Source organism: Oncorhynchus clarkii, chromosome 27 (assembly GCF_045791955.1).
Source record: "Oncorhynchus clarkii lewisi isolate Uvic-CL-2024 chromosome 27, UVic_Ocla_1.0, whole genome shotgun sequence".
NCBI classification, from domain to species: Eukaryota; Metazoa; Chordata; class Actinopteri; order Salmoniformes; family Salmonidae; genus Oncorhynchus; species Oncorhynchus clarkii.
In genome coordinates, this window is record NC_092173.1 from 43,262,799 (window position 1) to 43,275,885 (window position 13,087).

The 13,087-nt window shown below is 44.8% G+C and overlaps 1 protein-coding gene across 1 annotated transcript in view; it reads right to left on the reverse strand.

Moving 5' to 3' along the window:
• LOC139385592 (glucan (1,4-alpha-), branching enzyme 1b) overlaps positions 1–13,087 on the reverse strand; it is a 353,162-nt gene that overhangs the window by 172,093 nt on the left and 167,982 nt on the right. The window contains exon 10 of the mRNA XM_071130792.1: positions 13,023–13,087. This exon is cut by the window's right edge and continues 34 nt beyond it. Coding sequence (XP_070986893.1) covers positions 13,023–13,087 — 65 coding nt within the window. The remainder of the gene's footprint in view (positions 1–13,022) is intronic.

A 13,087-nucleotide genomic window follows, 5' to 3' on the forward strand; every position in this document is an offset into this window, starting at 1 on the left:
TTGGGGATAAAAACTGTTGAGAAGCCTTTTGGTCCTAGACTTGGCACTCCGGTACCGCTTGCCATGTGGACACCGAGGAATTTGAAGCTCTCAACCTGCTCCACTACAGCCCCGTCGATGAGAATGGGGACGTGCTCGGTGCTCCTTTTCCTGTAGTCCACAATCATCTCCTTAGTCTTGGTTACGTTGAGGGATAGGTTGTTATTCTGGCAACACCCGTCCAGGTCTCTGACCTTCTCCCTATAGGCTGTCTCGTCGTTGTCGATGATCAGGCCTACCACTGTTGTGTCGTCAGCAAACTTAATGATGGTGTTGGAGTCGTGCCTGGCCATGCAGTCGTGGGTGAACAGGGAGTACAGTAGGGAACTGAGCACGCACCCCTGGGGAGCTCCAGCGTTAAGGATCAGCGTGGCAGATGTGTTGCTGCCTACCCTCACCACCTGGGGGCGGCCTGTCAGGAAGTCCAGGATCCAGTTGCAGGGGGGAGGTGTTTAGTCCCAGGTTCCTTAGCTTAGTGATGAGCTTTGAGGGTACTATGGTGTTGAACGCTGGGCTGTAGTCAATGAATAGCATTCTCACATAGGTGTTCCTTTTGTCCAGGTGGGAAAGGGCAGTGTGGAGTGCAATAGAGATTGCATCATCTGTGGATCTGTTTGGGCGGTATGCAAATTGTGGGTCTAGGGTTTCTGGGATAATGGTGTTGATATGAGCCATGACCAGCCTTTCAAAGCACTTCATGGCTACGGATGTGAGTGCTACGGGTCTGTAGTCATTTAGGCAGGTTGCCTTTGTGTTCTTGGGCACAGGGACTATGGTGGTCTGCTTGAAGCATGTTGGTATTACAGACTCAATCAGGGACATGTTGAAAATGTGAGTGAAGACACCTGCCGGTTGGTCAGCACATGCCCAGAACACACGTCCTGGTAATCCGTCTGGCCCTCGCAGCCTTGTGTATGTTGACCTGTTTAAAGGTCTTACTCACGTCGGCTACAGAGAGCGTGATCACACAGTCGTCCGGAACAGCTGATGCTCTCATGCATGCCTCAGTGTTGCTTGCCTCAAAGCGAGCATAGAAGTGGTTTAGCTCGTCTGGTAGGCTCGCGTCACTGGGCAGCTCGCGGCTGTGCTTCCCTTTGTAGTCTGTAATAGTTTGCAAACCACGACGAGCGTCGGAGCCGGTGTAGTATGATTCAATCTTAGCCCTGTATTGATGCTTTGCCTGTTTGATGGTTCGTCGCAGGGCATAGTGGGATTTCTTATAGGCTTCCGGGTTAGAGTCCCGCACCTTGAAAGCGGCAGCTCTACCCTTTAGCTCAGTGCGAATGTTGCTTCCATGGCTTCTGGTTGGGGTATGTACGTACAGTCACTGTGAGGACGACGTCCTTAATGCACTTATTGATAAAACCAGTGACTGATGTGGTATATTCCTCAATGCCATCGGAAAAATCCCGGAACATGTTCCAGTCTGTGATAGCAAAACATTCCTGTAGTTTAGCAACTGCTTCATCTGACCATATTTTTTTTTATAGATCGGTACGGAAAAGTCTAGTTTTAACCGGGATAGTGTTCTGCACATCCACGACATACATCACTCTGCCTTTCAGGGCGTGTCTTTAACTTTTCTACTTGAAGACAAGGTGTACATCGTGTTAGATGATGGTCATTACGCAGGCTAGCTAAAATGGTAAGAAAACGTATGTGAACCCTTTGGAATTATCTGGACTTCTGCATAAATGATCTTACATTACAAATGGGAAAACCGCGTAGGAGCCTTACGACACGGATCAGTGAGCACCGCAGCAACATACGGACAGGTGAGACAAAAATATCCGGTTGCTGCTCATTTTGTACCAGCTGGACATTCTATTAGTTCTCTGAGATACATTGAAATAGAAATGGTCAAGATGTCACGCAGGGGAGGGTTCATTGAGAGGAGACTTCTTCAAAGGGAATCTTTATGGATTCACAGGCTGAACACACTGTCTCCTCTTGGCCTTAATGAGGAGTTTGACTTGAAACAGTTTTCATAATTTCACTATGTCTAAAAAAAATATATATCTATATTTTAAAATAAGTCCTAATTGAATATTGTATGTATATTACTGTCACATTCCCTGTGTATGATCATATATTTTGATACATTGAATGTTAATATTGTGAAACTACGTTATAAAAATAAAAAAATGACCTCCTGTTTCACGAAGTGATGTCACTGAGTATTGCTCCTATATATATATATATATATATATAAATAAAATACCTTCCACCCCCCACCTGAGATATGGATCCCTGATGAAGACCTACAGGGTTGAAAAGTTGTTCATAATTATCACCTGGCAACATGAGTTTTGCCTAGAACTCCAGCATCGGAGGAAGGAACCTGGACCTAATGTTCTTCAGCTTTTGTCTTCTGCATTGATTGGTCATACAATTTAGGTCATCTAGGTCACAACAATAGACAAACACAGTCTGCTTAAACTAATAACACACAATGATACGTTTTCGTGTCTTTATTGAACACACCGTGTAAACATTCACAGTGCAGGGTGGGAAAAGTATGTGAACCCTTGGATTTAATAACTGGTTGACCCTCCTCTGGCAGCAATAACCTCAACCAAATGTTTTCTGTAGTTGCGGATCAGACCGGCACAACGGTCAGGAGGAATTTTTGACCGTTTCTCTTTACCAAACTGTTTCAGTTCAGCAATATTCTTGGGATGTCTGGTGTGAACTGCTTTCTCGAGGTCATACCACAGCATCTCAATGGGGTTGAGGTCAGGACTCTGACTCTGACTGGGCCACTCCAGAAGGCATATTTTCTTCTGTTGAAGCCATTCTGTTGTTGATTTACTTCTGTGTTTTGAGTCGTTGTTCTGTTGCATCACCCAACTTCTGTTGAGCTTCTATTGGCGGACAGATGACCTTACATTCTCCTGCAAAATGTCTTGATAAAATCAGGAATTCATTTTTCCGTCAATGATAGCAAGCTGTCCAGGCCCTGAGGCAGCAAAGCAGCCCAAAACCATGATGCTCCCTCCACCAGACTTTACAGTTGGGATGAGGTTTTAATGTTGGTGTGCTGTGCCTTTTTTTCTCCACACATAGTGTTGTGTGTTCCTTCCCAAACAACTCAACTTTAGCTTCATCTGTCCACATAATATTTAGTCATTAGCCTGGGGGGGGGGGGGGGGGGTTCACATACTTTTTCCAACCTACACTGTGAATGTTTAAATGATGTATTCAATATAGACAAGAAAAATACAATAATTTGTGTGTTATTAGTTTAAGCAGACTGTGGTTGTCTGTTGTGACTTAGACGAAGAGCCGATCAAATTGTATGACCAGTTTATGCAGAAATCCAAATCATCCCAAACGGTTCACATACTTTTTCTTGCCACTGTATTAGCATGAACGGCAATGTCAAATATGTTCTAGTAGTTTAGAAACTCTGTGGCGATATGTTCCTACTACCTTGTGTTCCGGGGAATTCTTTTTGTGGTGAACCATTAGAAGGCATTGTGGGATGTCTGTCTGTCTAAACTAGGTAGATAGTGATGTCTGTCTAGACTAAATAGATAGTGATGTCTGTCTAGACTAGGTAGATCGTGATGTGTCTCTATCTAGACTAGGTAGATAGTGATGTGTGTCTAGACTAGGTAGATCGTGATGGTGATGTCTGTCTAGACTAGTTAGATCGTGATGGTGATGTCTGTCTAGACTAGTTAGATTGTGATGTCTGTCTAGACTAGGTAGATCGTGATGTCTGTCTCTCTAGACTAGGTAGATAGTGATGTGTGTCTATCTAAACTAGGTAGATAGTGATGTCTGTCTAGACTAGGTAGATAGTGATGTGTGTCTATCTAAACTAGGTAGATAGTGATGTCTGTCTAGACTAGGTAGATAGTGATGTCTGTCTAGACTAGGTAGATAGTGATGTGTGTCTATCTAAACTAGGTAGATAGTGATGTGTGTCTATCTAAACTAGGTAGATAGTGATGTCTGTCTAGACTAGGTAGATCGTGATGGTGATGTCTGTCTAAACTAGGTAGATAGTGATGTGTGTCTATCTAAACTAGGTAGATAGTGATGTCTGTCTAGACTAGGTAGATCGTGATGGTGATGTCTGTCTAGACAAGGTAGATCGTGATGTCTGTCTAGACCAGGTAGATCGTGATGGTGATGTCTGTCTAGACTAGTTAGATCGTGCTGGTGATGTCTGTCTAGACTAGTTAGATAGTGATGGTGATGTCTGTCTAGACTAGGTAGATAGTGATGTCTGTCTAGACTAGGTAGATGGTGATGTCTGTCTAGACTAGGTAGATGGTGATGTCTGTCTAGACTAGGTAGATGGTGATGTCTGTCTAGACCAGGTAGATGGTGATGTCTGTCTAGACTAGGTAGATAGTGATGTCTGTCTAGACTAGTTAGATCGTGATGGTGATGTCTGTCTAGACTAGTTAAGATCGTGATGTCTGTCTAGACCAGGTAGATCGTGATGTCTGTCTAGACTAGGTAGATCGTGATGTCTGTCTAGACTAGGTAGATCGTGATGTCTGTCTAGACCAGGTAGATCGTGATGTCTGTCTATACTAGGTAGATTGTGATGGTGATGTCTGTCTAGACTAGGTAGATAGTGATGTCTGTCTAGACTAGGTAGATAGTGATGTCTGTCTAGACCAGGTAGATCGTGATGTCTGTCTAGACCAGGTAGATCGTGATGTCTGTCTAGACTAGGTAGACAGTGATGGTGATGTCTGTCTAGACTAGTTAGATAGTGATGTCTGTCTAAACTAGGTAGATAGTGATGTCTGTCTAGACCAGGTAGATCGTGATGGTGATGTCTGTCTAGACTAGTTAGATCGTGATGGTGATGTCTGTCTAGACTAGTTAGATAGTGATGTCTGTCTAGACTAGTTAGATAGTGATGTCTGTCTAGACTAGTTAGATAGTGATGTCTCTCTAGACCAGGTAGATAGTGATGTCTGTCTAGACTAGGTAGATAGTGATGTCTGTCTAGACTAGGAAGATAGTGATGGTGATGTCTGTCTAGACTAGGTAGATAGTGATGTCTGTCTAGACTAGGTAGATAGTGATGTCTGTCTAGACTAGGTAGATAGTGATGTCTGTCTAGACCAGGTAGATCGTGATGTCTGTCTAGACCAGGTAGATCGTGATGTCTGTCTAGACCAGGTAGATTGTGATGTCTGTCTAGACTAGGTAGATTGTGATGGTGATGTCTGTCTAGACTAGTTAGATCGTGATGTCTGTGTAGACCAGGTAGATCGTGATGTCTGTCTAGACCAGGTAGATCGTGATGTCTGTCTAGACTAGGTAGATAGTGATGTCTGTCTAGACTAGGTAGATTGTGATGGTGATGTCTGTCTAGACTAGGTAGATCGTGATGTCTGTCTAGACTAGGTAGATCGTGATGGTGATGTGTGTCTAGACTAGGTAGATTGTGATGGTGATGTCTGTCTAGACTAGTTAGATCGTGATGTCTGTGTAGACCAGGTAGATCGTGATGTCTGTCTAGACCAGGTAGATCGTGATGTCTGTCTAGACTAGGTAGATTGTGATGTCTGTCTAGACTAGTTAGATTGTGATGGTGATGTCTGTCTAGACTAGTTAGATCGTGATGTCTGTGTAGACCAGGTAGATCGTGATGTCTGTCTAGACCAGGTAGATCGTGATGTCTGTCTAGACTAGGTAGATCGTGATGTCTGTCTATACTAGGTAGATTGTGATGGTGATGTCTGTCTAGATTAGGTAGATAGTGATGTCTGTCTAGACTAGGTAGATCGTGATGTCTGTCTATACTAGGTAGATTGTGATGGTGATGTCTGTCTAGACTAGGTAGATAGTGATGTCTGTCTAGACCAGGTAGATTGTGATGTCTGTCTAGACTAGTTAGATCGTGATGGTGATGTCTGTCTAGACTAGTTAGATCGTGATGGTGATGTCTGTCTAGACTAGTTAGATCGTGATGGTGATGTCTGTCTAGACTAGTTAGATCGTGATGTCTATCTAGACTAGAGTGATGTCTGTCTGTCTAGACTAGTTAGATCGTGATGTCTATCTAGACTAGAGTGATGTCTGTCTGTCTAGACTAGTTAGATAGTGATGTCTGTCTAGACTAGGTAGATAATGATGTCTGTCTAGACTAGGTAGAACGTGATGGTGATGTCTGTCTAGACTAGGTAGAACGTGATGGTGATGTCTGTCTAGACTAGGTAGATAGTGATGTCCCCATAAGAAATAAAAGCTTGAAAACCACATTAGAAAGAACAGCTTGAAAACCCCATTAGAAAGAGAAGGTTGAAAACCTCATCTCATTGTTTCCCAAAGTTTAGAAAACAAAAAACTGAAAAATCAACATAATTCATAATGTTTATTATTTTATTTGGGATTCAAAGATAATAGTTTCATTATAGTTTTAGTTTTTAAAATGTGAGGGAAGAGAAAGAGAGAGACTGAGATATCAAATGTGTATGTTAACTACTCCACTTGTTTTCTGAACTTCTAGAACCATCTAGAACCAGAAATCATGCTTCTAGAACCAGAAATCATGCTTCTAGAACCAGATACCATGCATAATTAATTGAATCCAGGTCCTTTAGTGTTTTTCCCAGTATTGTGCTATACTGGAGCCCTAGTAGTGCACTATATAGTCTGTCAGGAAGAGGACAATGTGTTTTTAAAGTTATATAGGCAGAAACATAATGTGTCTCAGTTGAATTGGCCTTCACTTTATTTAGAAAGCATGACAAAACGTAGTGTAGATCCTGAATAATGACTCCGTGGCACGAGACAACCTTTATGTAAGGTCCTGTAAGACTCATGTTCTCCCCCGCTGATCTGAGGGAACCTGCGCCTTTCACCGAGGGAACCTGCGCCTTTCACCTGAGGGAACCTGCACCTTTCACCTGAGGGAACCTGTGCCTTTCACCTGAGGGAACCTGCGCCTTTCACCTGAGGGAACCTGCGCCTTTCACCTGAGGGAACCTGCGCCTTTCACCTGAGGGAACCTGCGCCTTTCACCTGAGGGAACCTGCGCCTTTCACCTGAGGGAACCTGTGCCTTTCACCTGAGGGAACCTGTGCCTTTCACCTGAGGGAACCTGCGCCTTTCACCGAGGGAACCTGCGCCTTTCACCTGAGGGAACCTGCGCCTTTCACCTGAGGGAACCTGTGCCTTTCACCTGAGGGAACCTGTGCCTTTCACCTGAGGGAACCTGCGCCTTTCACCTGAGGGAACCTGCGCCTTTCACCTGAGGGAACCTGCGCCTTTCACCTGAGGGAACCTGCGCCTTTCACCTGAGGGAACCCGTGCCTTTCACCTGAGGGAACCTGTGCCTTTCATTTACAGTCATACTGCTTTGACAGTTCTCATAATTACACATAAAAAAATCTAATCAAATCGTATTTGTCACACAAAGACTTTAAAAAAAATCTCTCCCTCTCTCCCTCCCTCTCTCTTTCTTTCTCTCCCTCCCTCTCTCCCTCTTTCTTTCTCTCCCTCTTTCTTTCTCTCCCTCTTTCTTTCTCTCCCTCCCTCCCTCCCTCCCTCCCTCCCTCTTTCTTTCTCTCCCTCTTTCTTTCTCTCCCTCTTTCTTTCTCTCCCTCCCTCCCTCCCTCCCTCCCTCCCTCCCTCTCTTTCTTTCACTCCCTCCCTCTCTCCCTCTTTCTTTCTCTCCCTCCCTCCCCTACTGGAGTGCAATTATGCGCAATAGTAGAAAATAAAGCGCCCTGACTGAGACGTACAAAGACCTTCATTAATGTAACATTCATAGCTCGCAGCACACACAGTAAAGTATCTCTGCTCTCATCTCAATAATAACCACCTTCACTTATCACACACCGAGAGCAAAGCCCCATACACTTTCTATATCCTACTTGATTCATTCATTAACTTTCACAGCATGAAAGCTGTACATAAGTGGAATTACAATGGTTTAGTGACTCACAAATGTCTCAGTTCATTTTGGAAATTAGTATGAATTAATCAAAAATTAAAAATAATTTCCTCACCTTCTACTTCCTTTAATCCTTTGATCCTTCATCCTTGGACACCTCATGGCCAAACTTTTTATTTTATTTTACAAATGCTCAGCTCTCGCTCTGAAAACATTTTCTGAACAGAAATATATAATGCAACATTTAAAGTGTGGGTCCCATTTTTCATGAGCTGGAATAAAAGATCCCAGAAATGTTTCATATGCACAAAAAGATTGACAGGTGTGGCATATCAAGAAGCTGATTAAACAGCATGATCGTTACACAGGTGAACCTTGTGCTGGGGGACAATAAAAGGCCACTCTAAATGCCACAGATGTCTCAAGTTGAGGGAGTGTGCAATTTGCATTCTGACTGCAGGAATGTCCAACAGAGCTGTTGACAGAACATTTAAACGTTAATTTCTCTACCATTAGCTCCCTCCAACTTCATTTTAGAGAATTTGGCAGTACTTCCAACCAGCCTCACAACCGCAGACCACGTGTAACCACACCAGCCCCTGGACGCTTCAACACCTGCGGGATCGTCTGAGGAGGGGTTCTGAGATATATTTCTATTTCAGTCTGTAATAAAGCCCTTTGTGGGGGGAAACTATTTCTGATTGGGTGGGCTTGACTCCCTAGTGGGTGGACCTGGCTCCCGAGTGGGTGGGCCTATGTCCACCCTTGGCTACGACCCTGCACAGTCATGTGAAATCTAGATAATAAATTAATTTATTTCAATTGACTGGTTTCCTTCTATGAACATTTTGAAAATTGTTGCATGTTGTGTTTACATATTGGTTCAGTATACAACTCACCTCACCTTATACCGACCGTTGAAACATCAAGAGTGAATTTGCCAAATTGATTTCTCAACATGTTTATTTCATCAGCAACTGTCAACTTGTTTGTTTGAAAACAGAGTGATATATATATATATATTTTTTTTTTATTTAAGATACAGAGTACGTTGACTTCATTCATTAACTGGTGAATAAGACATCGTCCCAAATGGAACCATATTCTCTTAAAGGTGGACTACTGTTGACCCGGGCCTATGGGTCTGTTGACCCGGGCCTATGGGTCTGTTGACCCGGGTCTCTGGGTCTGTTGACCTGGGTCTCTGGGTCTGTTGACCCGGGCCTATGGGTCTGTTGACCCGGGTTTCTAGGTCTGTTGACCCGGGCCTATGGGTCTGTTGACCCGGGCCTATGGGTCTGTTGACCCGGGCCTATGGGTCTGTTGACCCAGGCCTATGGGTCTGTTGACCCGTGCCTATGGGTCTGTTGACCCGGGCCTATGGGTCTGTTGACCCGGGCCTATGGGTCTGTTGACCCGGGTTTCTAGGTCTGTTGACCTGGGTTTCTAGGTCTGTTGACCCGGGCCTATGGGTCTGTTGACCCGGGCCTATGGGTCTGTTGACCCGGGCCTCTAGATCTCTGGTCAACAGTTGTGCACTATATAAGGAGTAGGGCAGGCGCTGGAGGCTTCTCTGCAGAATGGTCACTATCTGGCCCAGCTACAAAGTCATTAAATCACACTGCTAAGCCTAACTAGCCTAACGCTGAACCCTTAATCATTAAGATCCAAAAGCTCATCATTTGTTTTCATACATTTTTTCCAACAGACAATTTTTGACTTTGCAGCTGACCTACGAAACAGATATCGCTCGGTTCTATCTACAGGGCAAAATTCATGACGATAAACGTCAACCTGCCAGTAGGGTAACATTTGGTAAGTAGGCGCATTCTGTCATAAACATGCATACACCAGTAACCTACACTGGGCTTAGAATCGGCGAGGAAAATTAACGAGTGCTTAAGCATCAAACATCTTCATTGTTATCAAACAACACTATGTTTTAACTCTTGACAACAGAGCAAAGCAACTGTACGCCGTCTAAAAATAGCACTGTGTGTTTCATCTATACCGACATGTCCCCTGTCTCCGTTCTCTCTCTCGCTCTCTCCTGTCTCTCGCCCTCTCTCCTCTCTCGCTCTCTCTCCCCTCTCTCTCCGCTCTCTCCTCTCTCTCCTCTCTCTCCCCTCTCTCTCTCTCTCTCCGCTCTCTCCCCTCTCTCTCCCCTCTCTCCCCTCGCTCCCCTCTCTTGCTCTCTCCCCCCTCTCTCGCTCTCTCCTCCCTCTTTCCCCTCTCTCGCTCTCTCCTCCCTCTCTCTCTCCTCTCCTCTCTCTCTCCTCTCTCTCGCTCTCTCCTCTGTCTCCTCTCTCTCTCTCCTCTCTCCCTCTCTCTCGCTCTCTCCCCTCTCTCGCTCTCTCCCCTCTCTCGCTCTCTCCCCTCTCTCGCTCTCTCCCCTCTCTCGCTCTCTCCCCTCTCTAGCTCTCTCCCCTCTCTCGTTCTCGCTCTCTCCCCTCTCTCGCTCTCTCCCCTCTCTCGCTCTCTCGCCTCTCTCGCTCTCTCTCACTCTCTCCTCTCTCCCTCTCCTCGCTCTCTCTCTCGCTCTCTCTCTCTCTCTCCTCTCCCTCTCTCCTCTCTCTCTCTCCTCTCTCTCTCTCCTCTCTCTCTCTCCTCTCTCCTCTCTCTCTCTCCTCTCTTTCTTTTTGATTTGATCTTTCAATCTCTTTTTCTCTCTCTTTAGCTAGGTTTCCATCATGTGAATATTCTAAAAAGGTGTGCTTCCATCAAACAGACTTGTTGCAGATAAAAGGCTTTGTGTGATGACATAGGGCACATATAAAACACTTTAGTGGTTTCAGTTCCCCTGTACCGAATAAAAAACACAAGTTAAATGGGTTTCCGTCGCATTTTCAACTCTGTGGATGGTTTTGTCACAAAAACTGTTGTGATAAATCACAAACTTGCCCAATCTGCTTTTGGCTCATGATCTCTAGACAATAGTTCACTGATAAGGTGGGCAGGGTGGGTTATATGATAGGATATAGATAAGATTCATTGAATTAAAATGTTATAATTGGCAGCTAAAGCATCGATCATCATGTCAACAGCATTCAAATAATACCACAATACCAAGCTCATCATCATGAAGGTCATCACCGTCCATCACCGTGAAGCTCATCACCGTCCAGCACCGTCCATCACCGTGAAGCTCATCACCGTCCATCACCGTGAAGCTCATCACCGTCCAGCACCGTGAAGCTCATCACCGTCCATCACCGTGAAGCTCATCACCATCCATCACCGTGAAGCTCATCACCGTCCATCACCGTGAAGCTCATCACCGTCCAGCACGTGAAGCTCATCACCGTCCATCACCGTGAAGCTCATCACCATCCATCACCGTCCATCACCGTGATGGATATCACTGTCCAGCACCGTGAAGCTCATCACCGTCCATCACCGTGAAGCTCATCACCGTCCAGCACCGTCCAGCACCGTGAAGCTCATCACCGTCCATCACCGTCCAGCACCGTGAAGCTCATCACCATCCATCACAGTGAAACTCATCAGAACTTATTTTACACCACTCCAGCCGTTGCTTGGCATTGCACATGGTGCTCTTAGGTTTGGCTGCCATGGTAACCCATTTTGTGAAACTCACGAAGAGTAATTATTGTGGTGACGTTGAGGCAGTTTTGAACTCGCTAGTGAGGGTTGCAACTGAGGACAGATGATTTTTAACGCTCTTCAGCACTCGGCGGTCCCGTTCTGTGAGCTTGTGTGGCCTACCACTAAGAGGCTGAACCGGGGGCATCTCTAGCAGGGCAGACATTTGACAAACTGACTTGTTGGAAAGGTGGCATCCTATGATGGTGCCACGTTGAAAGTCACTGAGCTCTTCAAGTAAGGCCATTCTACTGCCAATGTTTGTCTATGGAGTTTGCATGGCGGTGTGCTCGATTTTTATACACCTGTCAGCAACGGGTGTGACTGAAATAGCAGAATCCACTCATTTGAAGAGGTGTCCACATACCTTTGTAAATATAGTGTACCTGCCTATAAACTCAAAGCTTTTCCCACGTTATATAGTACCAGTACAACGTATCATATCATCACGTGATGAAGTTTACTTCAATATGATGGCTATTGCATCAATATTTGTGCATAAAAGGCGTTTCTATTACCACTTCTTGCAAAGTATTAATTTCATCGACACAAAAAAGATCTGTCTTAACTAACAAATTGCTTTTTTCTACATTTATGAAATTATTACCGGTATTTCCTGTTTCCATCAAAGCTGTCGACTAATATCTGTGTCTGATTGAAAACGCGTTAATGTGCCAGACCCCACATCTACATGAATGTCTATCGGTCACGTTGTTTAACATACCGGTCTGGAAAGTATTGCGTTGAGAGACCTTCATCCATAGATTCCATAGGTCAAAGGTTCATCGAGATCGGCCCAGTGGTTCCGGAGACGTAATTGAAGTGTTTTTCACAAAAAATCCCAAAATGGTGGAAAATCCAAAATGGCTGAAAATCCAAAATGGCGGAAAATCCAAAATGGCGGAAAATCCAAAATGGCGGACCTTATGGCGGTCCTTGAGGCAAACGTGTTCCTTGTGAGAAGGGACCTCCTCTGTTTTACCATCTCACGGGAATTTGCCCGTTAATGCTCCTCAGCGGGAAACAACCGGTATAATAACAATAATGATGAACCTGAAGAAACATAGTATGGTTTCACTGCTTGAACCCATAATTAGTTCATTACGAACCAGGAAAGGTAGCAAAATGTAAGAGGGTAAAACGATGCTCGAGTGATTAGATACGAGTTCACAAGGTATAATGCCTAGGCTATAACACAGCATGGTCAAGGTGGTTTACATTACTGATTACTGCGGGACTAAAGCACCGCCACTTATCGGTCGAATTAGAGTTTGGGGCGATCTGACTGCTTGGTCGGATGCATTTCTTTTCCCGTAGAATCACACCGCTATCAACGGCAGGCGAAAAACTCTGGAGGTGTCCGAGCTGGACTATTGTTTAAACCCGGTGTTTAAGACAGTTTTGTGGGTTGGCAGGAGACTAGGTTTCAAACCCAGTCAGTCACGTATGAAAATAAGAGGGTGTGTTACATACATTATCATGTGTTGGGGAGTAGAGAGATTCTCACCTGGATCCATTTATCTGGAATGGCCATGGCAAGACGGTAGTCAAAGCCCAACCCTCCCTCTGCCA